This window comes from Dromiciops gliroides, chromosome 2 (genome assembly GCF_019393635.1).
Source record: "Dromiciops gliroides isolate mDroGli1 chromosome 2, mDroGli1.pri, whole genome shotgun sequence".
Classification (NCBI taxonomy): Eukaryota; Metazoa; Chordata; class Mammalia; order Microbiotheria; family Microbiotheriidae; genus Dromiciops; species Dromiciops gliroides.
Window position 1 is genome coordinate 431384783 of NC_057862.1, and position 12576 is coordinate 431397358.

Sequence of the window (12576 nt, forward strand, 5' to 3'; positions counted from 1 at the left end):
CCCAGTGGCCATGCTCAAATTACTTCATCAGTTTGTTTTTGTGTTTTGGTTTTTGGGGTTTTTTTGGTGAGGCAATTGGGGTTAAGTGACTTGCCCAAGGTCACACAGCTAGTAAGTGTTAAGTATCTGAGGCCGGATTTGAACTCAGGTACTCCTGACTCCAGGGCCAGTTCTCTATCCATTGCGCCACCTAGCTGCCCCTGGCCATGCTCAAATTAAACCCAAGTGACTAAGTTGGCTTCTTGTCACTCTGCTCCCCCCCCCCCCCCCCGCCCCTGTCAAGTCACATCTATCCCACCTCCTCACCCTGTCTCTCAATATTGAAATGGAACGTTGTGGGGGAGGGAGCCCTGAATTCAGGGAGTCTAGAGACCCAGGTCCCATGTTTTAGCTATGCCGCTAAGCATCTGTGTGACTCTGGACAAGTCATTTCTATCCCTCTAGTGCTCATATTTCTCATTTTATTAAATGGAAAAATTAGACCAGATGATATCTGAAGAATTTGCTACCTGTGTTGTCTATGATGTTGGGGACTGGCTGCTCACTTTCTTCCTCCCTGTGTGGTTTTCCGCAGGTGTGCACTGCGAAATCAATGTGGATGACTGCAACCCCTTCATTGACCCCCTTACGCGGGCCCCAAAATGTTTCAACAATGGAAAGTGTATTGATCAAGTGGGAGGCTACAGTTGCAACTGCCCTCCTGGCTTCGTTGGAGAGCGCTGTGAAGGTGATGTCAACGAATGTCTCTCTAACCCCTGTGATCCACACGGCACTCAGAACTGTGTCCAGCGTGTCAATGACTTTAAGTGCGAGTGTCGACAGGGATACACAGGTAGGCAGGAGGACAGTGGAAGAGAAACTGTCTTAGGGACTGGGTGGGACGAAGAAGTGTTAGGGATGTGGGCAGGATGAATAAAAGGGACCGACCTTCCTCCCTGTCACCAACTCAGGGCGCCGCTGTGATTCTGTCGTTGATGGCTGTAAGGGCAAGCCCTGCAAGAATGGTGGGACCTGTGCTGTGGCAACCAACACTGGACGTGGCTTCATCTGCAACTGCCCCTCTGTACGTAGCTGTGTGATTTGTGAGGAGTAGCAGGAAGGGTGGCAGAAGGAGTGGGAGGGAGAGGGGAAATCGAAGCTAAAGACAGGGTGGTGTCTCCAGATTATCTGTCTGATAACCTGGAGGTGACCAGTTCTGGATGGCTGATGGCTCACTGAACCTTCCTCCCAGAACCCTCCAGAGTTATAGTAAATCATGGGTTATGAGTATAAGGAGTAAGAGATGCTATAAACTCCCTCTGAACTCTCCGCAGGGCTTTGAAGGTGCTACATGTGAGAATGATTCCCGTACCTGTGGCAGCCTGCACTGCATGAATGGCGGCACTTGTGTATCTGGCCCCAAGAGCTCCAAGTGCTTGTGCCTGGGGCCCTTCACAGGCCCTGAGTGCCAGTACCCAGTGAGCAGCCCATGCCTCTCCAACCCCTGCTACAACCAGGGGACGTGTGAGTTCATCCCTGAGAGCCCCTTCTACCAGTGCCACTGCCCTGCCAAATTCAATGGGCTTTTGTGCCACATCCTGGACTACAACTTTGTGGGTGGGGTGGGGAAAGACATCACCCCACCTGAATTGGAAGAGAAATGTGAGATCCCCGAGTGCAGGAAGGACACCGGTAATAAGATCTGCGATGGCAAGTGTAATAACCATGCTTGTGGCTGGGATGGAGGAGACTGTTCCCTCAATTTCAATGACCCCTGGAAGAATTGCACTCAGTCCCTGCAGTGCTGGAAGTACTTCAATGATGGCAGCTGTGACAGTCAGTGCAATAACGCCGGCTGCCTATTCGATGGCTTTGATTGCCAGAAAGTGGAGGTCCAGTGCAAGTAGGTGTTCTTCCCCCTGTGTACTTTCCCCATCCTTCCACTTTGGCTTGCTTCGTGGGATTTAGAAGGCTTTCTATGCTGGTCCATAGAAACAGCCAACTTGATTTTGTGTTCTGATGGGATTTAGTGATTAGGAAAAGCCCATGGCCCCTGTCTCCCATACTCCCCATTCCAGGGGTGGGGAGGGGAGGAAGAGGAGCAAGGGGTTGGTTTTTCTGGTGGGGAACAGCATGAACAAAAGCTCACAGCTGAGAATGTATCTCTGGTGAGTTCAGGGAATGGATTTGGAGAACATCCCAAAGGGTCCCCTGGTGGTTGGTTCTAAGTAGACAAGCTGTCATTCATTTCAAGAGACAGCAGAGAAATCAGTGTCCCGGAAATGACCATGTCCTCCTCTCCCTCTAGCCCCCTGTATGACCAGTACTGTAAGGACCACTTCAGCGATGGCCACTGTGACCAGGGTTGCAACAACGCAGAGTGTGAATGGGATGGTTTGGACTGTGCCGACAACATGCCCGAGAAGCTGGCAGATGGGACACTGGTGGTTGTGGTGCTCATGCTTCCAGAAAACCTGAAGAACAACTCTTTCCATTTCCTTCGGGAGCTCAGCCGAGTATTGCACACCAATGTGGTCTTCAAGAAGAATGCCAAGGGGGAGTACATGATCTTCCCCTACTATGGCAATGCAGAGGAGCTGAAAAAGCACCACATCAAGAGATCTGCCGAGAGCTGGACTGACATGCCTGGTACTGTCTTCAATAAAATGAAGACTTCTCTTTACTCCCGAGTTGGAGAGAGGCAGCGGAGGGAGCTGGACCAGATGGACGTCCGAGGGTGAGTCCAGTGGGTTTTCAGGGGACCTAAATTCATCTTCTTTTATCTGTGTTTTTGTAGCATTTCTATTTCTCAACATATCCTTCCTCCCCCTCCCTTACCCCATGTTACAAAGAATAAAAGGAGAAAAGCAGTTTAGTAGAACCAGTCAACACGTCAGTCAAGTCTGACAGTACATCTACTGTTTTTCACCCCCTCCCCACTTTGCAAAGGAGGAGGGCGGGAAGTATATTCTCATCTCTTTTTGGAAGGATTCAGCTTAATCATCATTTAATCTCATTCTCTAAATAATGCTTCCATATAAACTTCATACTTTAGAAAGCACCCTGATGGGAAGTCAGGAGATCTGAACCTTTAGCCCTGTCTTTGTCATTGTGTGACTGTGGTGAGTTCATTTCTCCAGACTGGGCATCAGTTTCTTCATCTTGACCTAATGGGATTGTTAATGAATATCACATGAAATATGATGTAGGAAACTACTTTAAAAAGCAGAGCAGATCTGGACAGCTCTGAGGCAAGGCAGTTCTTGGGGTAGAGTTCCTAGGCCTTGCCTTCTTGAGTCTATATCCATCACCCTTGTCAGTCTCAGTTCCACTGAATGATGGGGTCAATGTAACATCAAATGTTGCTTTGTTCAGGAACTGCCAAGCTTCTCAGTGGCAAAGTCTTCTAGGTTTAAGACGTTTTCTACCTGACCTGTTCAGAAGGGTTAAAAGAAATCAGTTGCTTCTGGAATGTGGACTACCAAGCAAGGGGTTGGGGGAGAAGAAATGAGAGAACTCTGATGGCTCTCTCACTTGTATCCAATCATCATTCCTACTTCTCCCCATTCCCCATCCATGCAGATCAATTGTGTACCTGGAAATAGACAACCGTCAATGTATCCAGTCATCCTCCCAGTGTTTTCAGAGTGCGACAGATGTGGCAGCCTTCCTGGGGGCCTTGGCTTCGATGGGGAACCTTAATATCCCCTACAAAATAGAAGCTGTACAGAGTAAGTAAGCCCATCAAATCCTAGGGTGTGTATCCTTGTTCAGTGAGATGTCGAATAGAATTCTCCCCACTCTAATGCCATCCTCTCCTTTAGATCTCCTGCCTAGTTCATTCATTAGCCAGTTCCCAGGTCTATATCTGGCTTATATTACTCCTTAGAAACCTTGAATTATTTTATCTTTTTTTGTGGGGGGTTGGGAGAAAGGAAGACAGTAGGGGTTAAATCTGTCTTAATTTCTCCAAAGACCAGCACTAAATAGTCTTTGCCAGCTTGTCTGAGGGGTGTCCCACTTTTGCTGTTCCAAGGTCTGGAAAAGATTTTCCAGACCCCTGAACAGAGTACAAGGGAGACACCTTATGGTACCAATTGTGCCAGCTCTTAAGAATGGTACATCTTTGGAGAAGTAAGCTAATTGGTAAATCATAGTAACTAGGATATCTATCTTTCTGTCCTCATCCACTCTCCACATTCCACTCTGCCTCCCCCTCCCCAGGCCTTTTTTCCCTTTGTTGGGTATTATTTCAAAATCATTACAGCTTTAAAAAAAAAAAAAACCCAAGAATTGATCGGTGTCATGTGAGGAGTTGAAGTTTGTATCTTGAAAATCCCCCCTAAATCCTTTGTCTTAACAGCTCAATGCAAGTGCACTGATTTGAAGTTTGCTAATCCTTTTCCTTAAAGGAGAAAAAAGTAAAAGCTGTCTCCAGATACAGTGGGCTAGTGCAAGAGAGAATTTAGTGATATTTTGCAATTCTGATTAATCATGTATAAAATGACCTTATTTTGGGGGAGAATGATATAGAGCTAGTGAGTTACCTTTTATGAACTAATTTCACTCCATCTGACTACTCCGGTCGCTGACTTGATATGTAGCTCAATGTTCCGCTGCATCCCCTTGCCCTGTCCCCTTTTAGGTGAGACGGTGGAATCCCCAGAGAACTCTCAGTTGTATCCTATGTATGTGGTGGTGGCTGCTTTGGTGCTGCTGGCCTTCATTGGCTTGGGTGTGCTGGTGTCAAGAAAACGGCGCAGGGAACATGGCCAGCTATGGTTCCCTGAGGGCTTCAAAGTGACCGAGTCCAGCAAGAAGAAACGGCGGGAGCCTTTAGGCGAGGATTCCGTGGGATTGAAGTAAGTCACATAGCGGTGATTTTAACCCATCTAATTCCAGGAAAAGTGGGCTGGGCGGAGGTCTGGGGTGGAGGGCTGGGAATAAACACTGTCCTCTTTAACTGGGGTGTTCTGTGCAGTGGGAAGATCTTTCCCCTGGGGAAACTTCCTCTTTTCGTTTCTTGCATGGTGGATTATATTCTGTGAGAGCAGTGGGCATTCAGTGTATTGAGCAATTGTAGATGGGGTCCGGAGGGGAAAGAGTGAGGAGGAGTCTTGTGAAATGTTCCCAGACTCTCTCAGCAAGCATAGTTTATTCTTATCCTTCCCTCTCCTCTTTTCAAAGACCCCTGAAGAATGCCTCAGACGGTGCCTTAATGGATGACAACCAGAATGAATGGGGAGATGAAGACCTGGAGACCAAGAAATTCAGGGTGAGTTCTGCTGCCTGCCAGCTGAAGATAGGTCAATGAGAGGCCCTTAGAAGCTGGCTTCTGATGCCTGGGAGTTTCTAGTATTTGAATATAGCTTATTTGAAGCCTTATTTCTCTACCCCCTCACCTTGCTCTTCCTTTCCTTCCCCAGTTTGAAGAACAAGTCATGCTGCCAGACATGGATGATCAGACAGATCACCGGCAGTGGACACAGCAGCATCTTGATGCTGCTGACCTGCGCATCCCCTCAATGGCTCCCACCCCACCACAGGGCGAGATTGATGCTGACTGCATGGATGTCAATGTCAGAGGTCCTGGTAAGGAGACCTCCCTAAGGCTCCTCACACTTTCTCTACTTCAGCATAACTTGAAGATCTATTTATATCAACAGCCCCTGGCACTGTCCTTTCCCCAAATCCATTAACGACTTCTCTGGCATGTTCTAATTCCCTCCCCCATTCCTTTGCCACATGCAGGTCAATAGCAACATGGTGTGATAAACATTCTGAAAGCCTGCTCTGTTGAATGGGGAGGGAAAACCCTTTTCAGTTCCGTTAGATTTCAAGTTCAGAAAAGGTTGTGGGAAACTTCTCAAGACTGCCAACACAAAAGTGTGTGTGTGGTCCACCCCCATCCCCAGCTTTCTCTTTAGGACAATTCACCAATTTCAGATTTTGAGTAGCACATGGGATATTTGAATGTTCTCATTTCCAGAAACTAAGTTTTACCCAAGCTGCCTCTCTCAAGAAGGCAGAGCATTCTCTTAATCCTAGAGTTTTTAAAACCTCATTCTATATGGGCATATGTTACTTTTCATGGGTGAAGAAACAGGAGTGCAGATATTATACGAAATGAGACAGTGGGGTCATTGACTGAGCTGACAATCCAGAGTTTCTTTTTGTTAAGTTTCACCCTCCAATAAAATCTGGATGGAGGAAGAGAGTTCTATTTTGTCTCTTTGGGAAGTAAAAGCTACAGTAATATTAGACTCAATGGACACTCACCTGCCTCTCCCATAGATGGTTTCACACCCTTGATGATCGCTTCATGTAGTGGAGGGGGCCTAGAGACAGGCAACAGTGAAGAAGAGGAGGATGCTCCAGCTGTCATCTCAGACTTCATCTACCAGGGAGCTAGCCTGCACAACCAAACAGACCGAACTGGGGAGACAGCCCTTCATCTGGCTGCGCGCTACTCCCGTTCGGATGCAGCCAAACGTCTGCTGGAGGCCAGCGCAGATGCCAACATTCAGGACAACATGGGCCGCACTCCTCTCCATGCAGCTGTGTCTGCTGATGCTCAGGGGGTCTTCCAGGTAGGTACCTGCCAGGGACTAATGCTGGGTGGGAGTGTGGAATTTGTGACATAGCTCCTCATAAGAGCTTAGCTAAAAATTATTAGTCTGGATAAAGGCTAAGAAGGTATCAATCAACAAGCATTTTCTAAAGCGCCTGCTATATGGACAGGGACTGTGCAGAAAGTGTCACTTGAACAGAGTTTTGAAGGGAACAAAGGTTTCTAAAAAGTGTGAGATGGGCATGTGTTCCAAGTGCTGGTGTGAAAAATTCAGGAGAGATGGAGAATGAACACCAAACTCTGTGTACTAGAACTAGACGTAGAGTGGGGGGCATTCTTATTCTTAACACATTAGGGTGTAAACTTAAGGAATCTGTTCTCCCCAAAGGTGTTATAGGCTTTAAAGATGAGGTTAGATATATCTTTGGATAATAGGGCCATAGCAGGTTACAAGGGGAAGCAAGAGGTACTGGGGGACATCGTTAGTCTATGAGATGATGTGAAGGGATGGTAGTTAATGACCCTCCTAAACAGTATCCTCATAAGATAATTTGCTGGGAAATCAGAGGAAGAGGGAAGAACCTCAAACTGTTCTCTAGAATCTTTGTCTCTTGATTCTTCTCATCAAGCAACATCCACAGCCAGTTGGTCTAGTTCTCTTCTTGTGGCCCCTCCCCTACGTATGAAACTGTATCCTTAGCCAGAGGTATTGCCTGTAGCCATGAGGTGGATATGGTGTGGCGATTTCTTGTCCTGTGCAGTGAATGAATGTGAAGCTGAGCAACCTCCACAATGATAATAGATTTCTGCTCTTGAGTGCCTGTCCTGTAGAGGTACTCTGTAGGAGTTGGTATAAGCCATTTTTCCCTTAAACAGGAGGAACCTTCTTTCCCTGCTGGCCTACCAGGACCATAAAACAAACCCAACATGGATTTAGAATCATTATATTTGTTTAAGTTTTTTGTTTGTTTGTTTGGAAGGGCAATGAGGGTTAAATGACTTGCCCAGGGTCACACAGCTAGTAAGTGTCAAGTGTCTGAGGACTGATTTGAACTCAGGTCCTCCTGAATCCAGGGCTGGTGCTTTATCCATTGCACCACCTAGCTTCCCCTAGAATCATTATATTTGGAAGGACCTCTAGAAGTTATTTAGTCTAACCTCATTTTACAGATGAGGAAGTTGAGTAAGAGAAATGAAGTCATGTAGTTAGTAAGTGGCTGGATTTACGCAAATGACAAAAATAGGAAATGATGATTTACTGCAAAATGCATTATATAAAAAGAACTCTCTTAATGCATCTAAAATAACATGGATTTGCATATCGCCACTAGTGTTGATCATGACCTACCTGAAGCCCGGGATCAGTGTAGAATGACTTTGTTCACAATGGTTTTTCTTTCTTTTTTTCCTCTCAATTTGTCCCTCCCCTCTCCTTCCATTTCATATATCCTCCATGCTACTGAAGGCAGGCAGTATGAAGGTCTGCACACAGTAGGTCCTCGATAGGCATCTCTGAATCAGTATGTGCTTTTGCTCCTCCTTATACAACCTTTAGGCCTGGGGATGCTCAGACTTCATTCAGTAGGTTGTTGACCCTTGTACTTAGGGTCATGTTTGGCCAAATTGTGATGTAACTGAAGAAATCTCTGATCTATCAGCCCCTCCTCCTCCATGGCTGTTTTCCTTTTCTTGTCCCATTCCTCTCTTCTGTACCAGCATCTTTTCTAAGAAAAGATCATAGGCATTAGAGCTGGAAGGGATCTTAAGCGATCATGTATTCCAAACACCTTTAAAAAAAAAAAAAAGAGGGGGCGGCTAGGTGGTGCAGTGGATAAAGCACCAGCCCTGGATTCAGGAGTACCTGAGTTAAAATCCGGCCTCAGACACTTTACACTTACTAGCTGTGCGACCCTGGGCAAGTCACTTAACCCCCATTGCCCCGCAAAAAAAAAAGAAAGAAAGAAAGAAAATAGGGGCCAGCTAGGTGGCACAGTGGATAAAGCACTGACTCTGGATTCAGGAGAACCTGAACTCAAATCCGGCCTCAGACACTTTACACTTACTAGCTGTGTGACCCTGGGCAAGTCACTTAACCCTCATTGACCCACTCACCACCACCACCACCACCCCCCCAATAAAAAAAAAAGAAGAAAGAAAGAAAATGGACTGGCAGCTCTAGAGGTTCTGGTATCAGGCATTTATGATAACTCAGAGGATCAAAAGGGAATTTAAATTACTGTGTTCCTTCTCCGGGGAGGTTTCTTTATGAAATATGATCAGTTAGTGTAGAATGAGAATCTTGGCCCCTGAAAAGAGGTTTTGGATATTTGGTGTGGGATTGGGAGGGGGAGAATGATTAGAGGATACCTTTTTTTTTGTTTGTTTGTTTGTTTGTTTTAGTGAGGCAGTTGGGGTTAAGTGACTTGCCCAGGGTCACACAGCTAGTAAGTGTTAAGTGTCTGAGGCCAGATTTGAACTTGGGTCCTCCTGACTCCAGGGCCGGTGCTCTATCCACTGTGCCACCTAGCTGCCCCTGAGGATACCTTTTTTTATAATAGTATTTTATTTTTTCCAATTACATGTAAAGATAGTTTTCAGCTTTCATTTTTTATAAGATTTTGAGTTTCTCCTTCCTTGCCCCCTCCCCAAGATAGTAAGCCGTCTAATAGGTTATATCATTATACAATCCTGTTGAACATAATTAGAGGATACCTTTTAAGTCATGTGTATATTACCCATATATCAGATGGCACCATCTCTTTCCTTCTTTTAGAATACCCTATTCTTCCTCATTCACTTAAGCTCAGAATATATTTCAGGCCTACTATGTGTCCAACACTGCATTCTGTTTTGGGCAGTCGCTTGGTTTTTCACCACATGTCTCTGCAGTTGTATTCTGCCCTGACTCTTAAATTCTCATTTTCTCTTGGTTCCTAGATCCTGATCCGGAATAGAGCTACAGATCTAGATGCTCGAATGCATGATGGGACCACCCCACTGATCCTGGCTGCCCGCTTGGCAGTGGAAGGCATGCTAGAGGACTTGATCAATTCTCATGCGGATGTCAATGCAGTTGATGATCTGGGTAGGCCCTGGGGGATGGACACTAGCCCATGGTAGTAAGAAGAGTGTCATGGGGGTGGGGAGAACATTTCCCATTTCTTAACTGATGAATTCTGTTTTGATCTTCTTGTCTTGTAGGCAAATCTGCCCTGCACTGGGCTGCTGCAGTAAATAATGTCGATGCTGCTGTGGTACTGCTGAAAAATGGCGCGAATAAGGATATGCAGAACAATAAGGTAGGTGACAGACCCCATGGCTCCATGCATAATGACAGGGGCAGGGTTGTGGCAGGGGAAGGATTGATAGTTTAAAAGTTAAAGCTAGAAGACTGTATCATTCATGGAAAGGGCACTAGGTTTGTAATCACAAGGACTTGGATGTGAATCTTGACTGCTATTGACTAGCCATGGGACCATAGGCAAGACACTTAACCTCTGAGCCTCAGTTTCTTTTTTTTTTTTTTCCTTTTTCTGGGCAATGGGGGTTAAGTGACCTGCCCAGGGTCACACAGCTAGTAAGTGTCAAGTGTCTGAGGCCAGATTTGAACTCAGGTACTCCTGAATCCAGGGCTAGTTCTTCATCCACTGTGCCATCTAGCTGCCCCTGAGCCTTAGTTTCTTTACCATGAAACTGAGGATAATAACATCTGAGGTACTTTAGAGAGGATTATTGTGGAGATGAATTGGGATAATTTAGGAAAAGCACTTAGGCAAACTTTAAAGAAAATGCACACGGGGCAGCTAGGTGGCGCAGTGCATAGAGCACAGCCCCTGGAGTCAGGAGGACCTGAGTTCAAATTCGACCTCAGACACTTAACACTTACTAACTGTGTGACCCTGGGCAAGTCACTTAACCCCAATTGCCTCACTAAAAAAAAAAAAAAAAAAGGAAAATGCACACAGAGAAATAAATTCTATGGAAGATATTTTTATATCATGTACTATATAAAGAATATACATATGTATGTCAGTTATTACTAACTCTTTGACTTTGATGAAATCATTTAATGTCTTAACTGTTTGATATCTTTGGGTTAGGCCATCTCTTTTTTTTTTTTTTTTTTGGTGAGGCAATTGGGGTTAAGTGACTTGCCCAGGGTCACACAGCTAGTAAGTGTTAAGTGTCTGAGGCTGGATTTGAACTCAGGTACTCCTGACTCCAGGGCCGGTGCTCTATCCACTGCGCCACCTAGCTGCCCCTCTGCCTACCTTTCTTGAAGATCCCTAGGGATAGAAACCACAAGTGGCATTTCTCAGTCTTGCCTTCCCATGTTCACTTTTCCTGCCCAGAGAGCATATTTCGCCTCATTCACTCATCATCCTTTCTCCTTTTTGTATATTTCAAGATACTAATGAAGTTGTACCCTTTTGCATTCTCTTCCCCGGACAGCCTCAGTTCTTTTTCAGGAATACCTGTCCTACTATGGGTAATGGGTATCAGGGAACGGATTAGGAGTCATATATAGGAGTTGGTGGTTGGGCCAGTAGTCCTGCTCTTTACTTTCTCTGAAATAATAACTTCAAAAGAAGTAACTAAAGGTAAAAGTATATATATATATATATTTTTAAAAAGTATAATGATGGGGGCAGCTAGGTGGCGCAGTGGATAAGGCACCAGCCTTGGATTCAGGAGGACCTGAGTTCAAACCCAGCCTCAGACACTTACTAGCTGTGTGACCCTGGGCAAGTCACTTAACCCCCATTGCCCTGAAAAAAAAAAAGTATAATGACAGGATAAGGACCTGTCCCAAAGTCATTTAAGCCTGAACCCTATCAGAAAAAATTAGGAAAATGACTATGGAAAATACTAACAAAAGTCTAATTTGATTCAGTTTTATGTTTCCCTGGGTCTCCAGGGTGTGGGGTGGGGGGACGTAGCAGAGGGGAAAGGGGACTTGGGCGTGTCTCATGTGAAAGTCCTTTCAGCCTGTTTCTTCATCAGTTCTGTTGGCCTCCAAGGTCCCTTCCAATTCTGTAGGCCTGCAAACCTATGACTTATGAGTAAGCATGTGGTTCCCTACCACTTTTTTTTCCTTTTTTTAGTGAGGCAATGGGGGTTAAGTGACTTGCCCAAGGTCACACAGCTAGTAAGTGTTAAGTGTCTGAGGCCGGATTTGAACTCAGGCACTCCTGAATCCAGGGCTGGTGCTCTATCCCCTGCGCCATCTAGCTGCCCTGGTTCCCTACCACTTTGAGAGGATAGAATGTCTTCTTTCTCAAAGGAGCCTCTCAGCCCAGCAGCCTGGCAAAGTGGCACTGTTAGCTCCCTTGTGCACATGAGGAAATGAAAGCCCATCTGTCTGTTCTGTTGTCCCTTCTGGAGAACAGATTTAGGTGTAATCATATGAATCATCATCCAAGATGCCAAATAATTATTAAGTTTGGTAATAGGATGTACTGGTGTTTGCTTTAAACCATCTTATTTTCCTACCTAATTATGATATGGCTAATCATGAAATGAGTTTGTCTTGCATGAGCTCACATGTCCCACTGGTTGATGGAGAGGGCTCTCCTGGGCTAAAACATTCCCCTTGGATAAAATGAAAAAGAGACTTCATTTTAGATTCAGAAAAGCTACCAGATGTGATATGAAGTGTAGCCAGTGTTGTGTAGTAGAGAGAGAGAAAGAGAACCCTGGATTTGGAGGGGGGAGACCATGTTTCAAATTTGCCCCTGTATCAAGTGGATAAAGCACTGGCCTTGGATTCAGGAGGACCTGAGTTCGAATTTGACCTCAGACACTTGACACTTACTAGCTGTGTGACCCTGGGCAAGTCACTTAACCCTCATTGCTCTGCAAAAAAAAAAAAAAATTGCCTCTGACTTCTACTTATCACTTCTACTCTCTACACCATACATTTATAAAATGAGGGGGTTGGACTCTATGAACTTTATGGTCCCTTCCAGTCCTAAAATCCTATGAACCAGGGCTCATGATTCCAATGCCATTCCAATATGATTGCA

The 12576-nt window shown here is 45.4% G+C and overlaps 1 protein-coding gene across 1 annotated transcript in view; it reads left to right on the plus strand.

The window, feature by feature from the left end:
• The window catches only part of NOTCH1 (notch receptor 1), an 80478-nt gene that overhangs the window by 64517 nt on the left and 3385 nt on the right, over window positions 1–12576 (plus strand). Inside the window, exons 23-33 of the mRNA XM_043985768.1 lie at window positions 575–832; window positions 951–1063; window positions 1314–1882; window positions 2288–2716; window positions 3562–3710; window positions 4625–4841; window positions 5167–5254; window positions 5406–5571; window positions 6274–6569; window positions 9488–9635; window positions 9752–9849. Coding sequence (XP_043841703.1) covers window positions 575–832; window positions 951–1063; window positions 1314–1882; window positions 2288–2716; window positions 3562–3710; window positions 4625–4841; window positions 5167–5254; window positions 5406–5571; window positions 6274–6569; window positions 9488–9635; window positions 9752–9849 — 2531 coding nt within the window. The remainder of the gene's footprint in view (window positions 1–574; window positions 833–950; window positions 1064–1313; window positions 1883–2287; window positions 2717–3561; window positions 3711–4624; window positions 4842–5166; window positions 5255–5405; window positions 5572–6273; window positions 6570–9487; window positions 9636–9751; window positions 9850–12576) is intronic.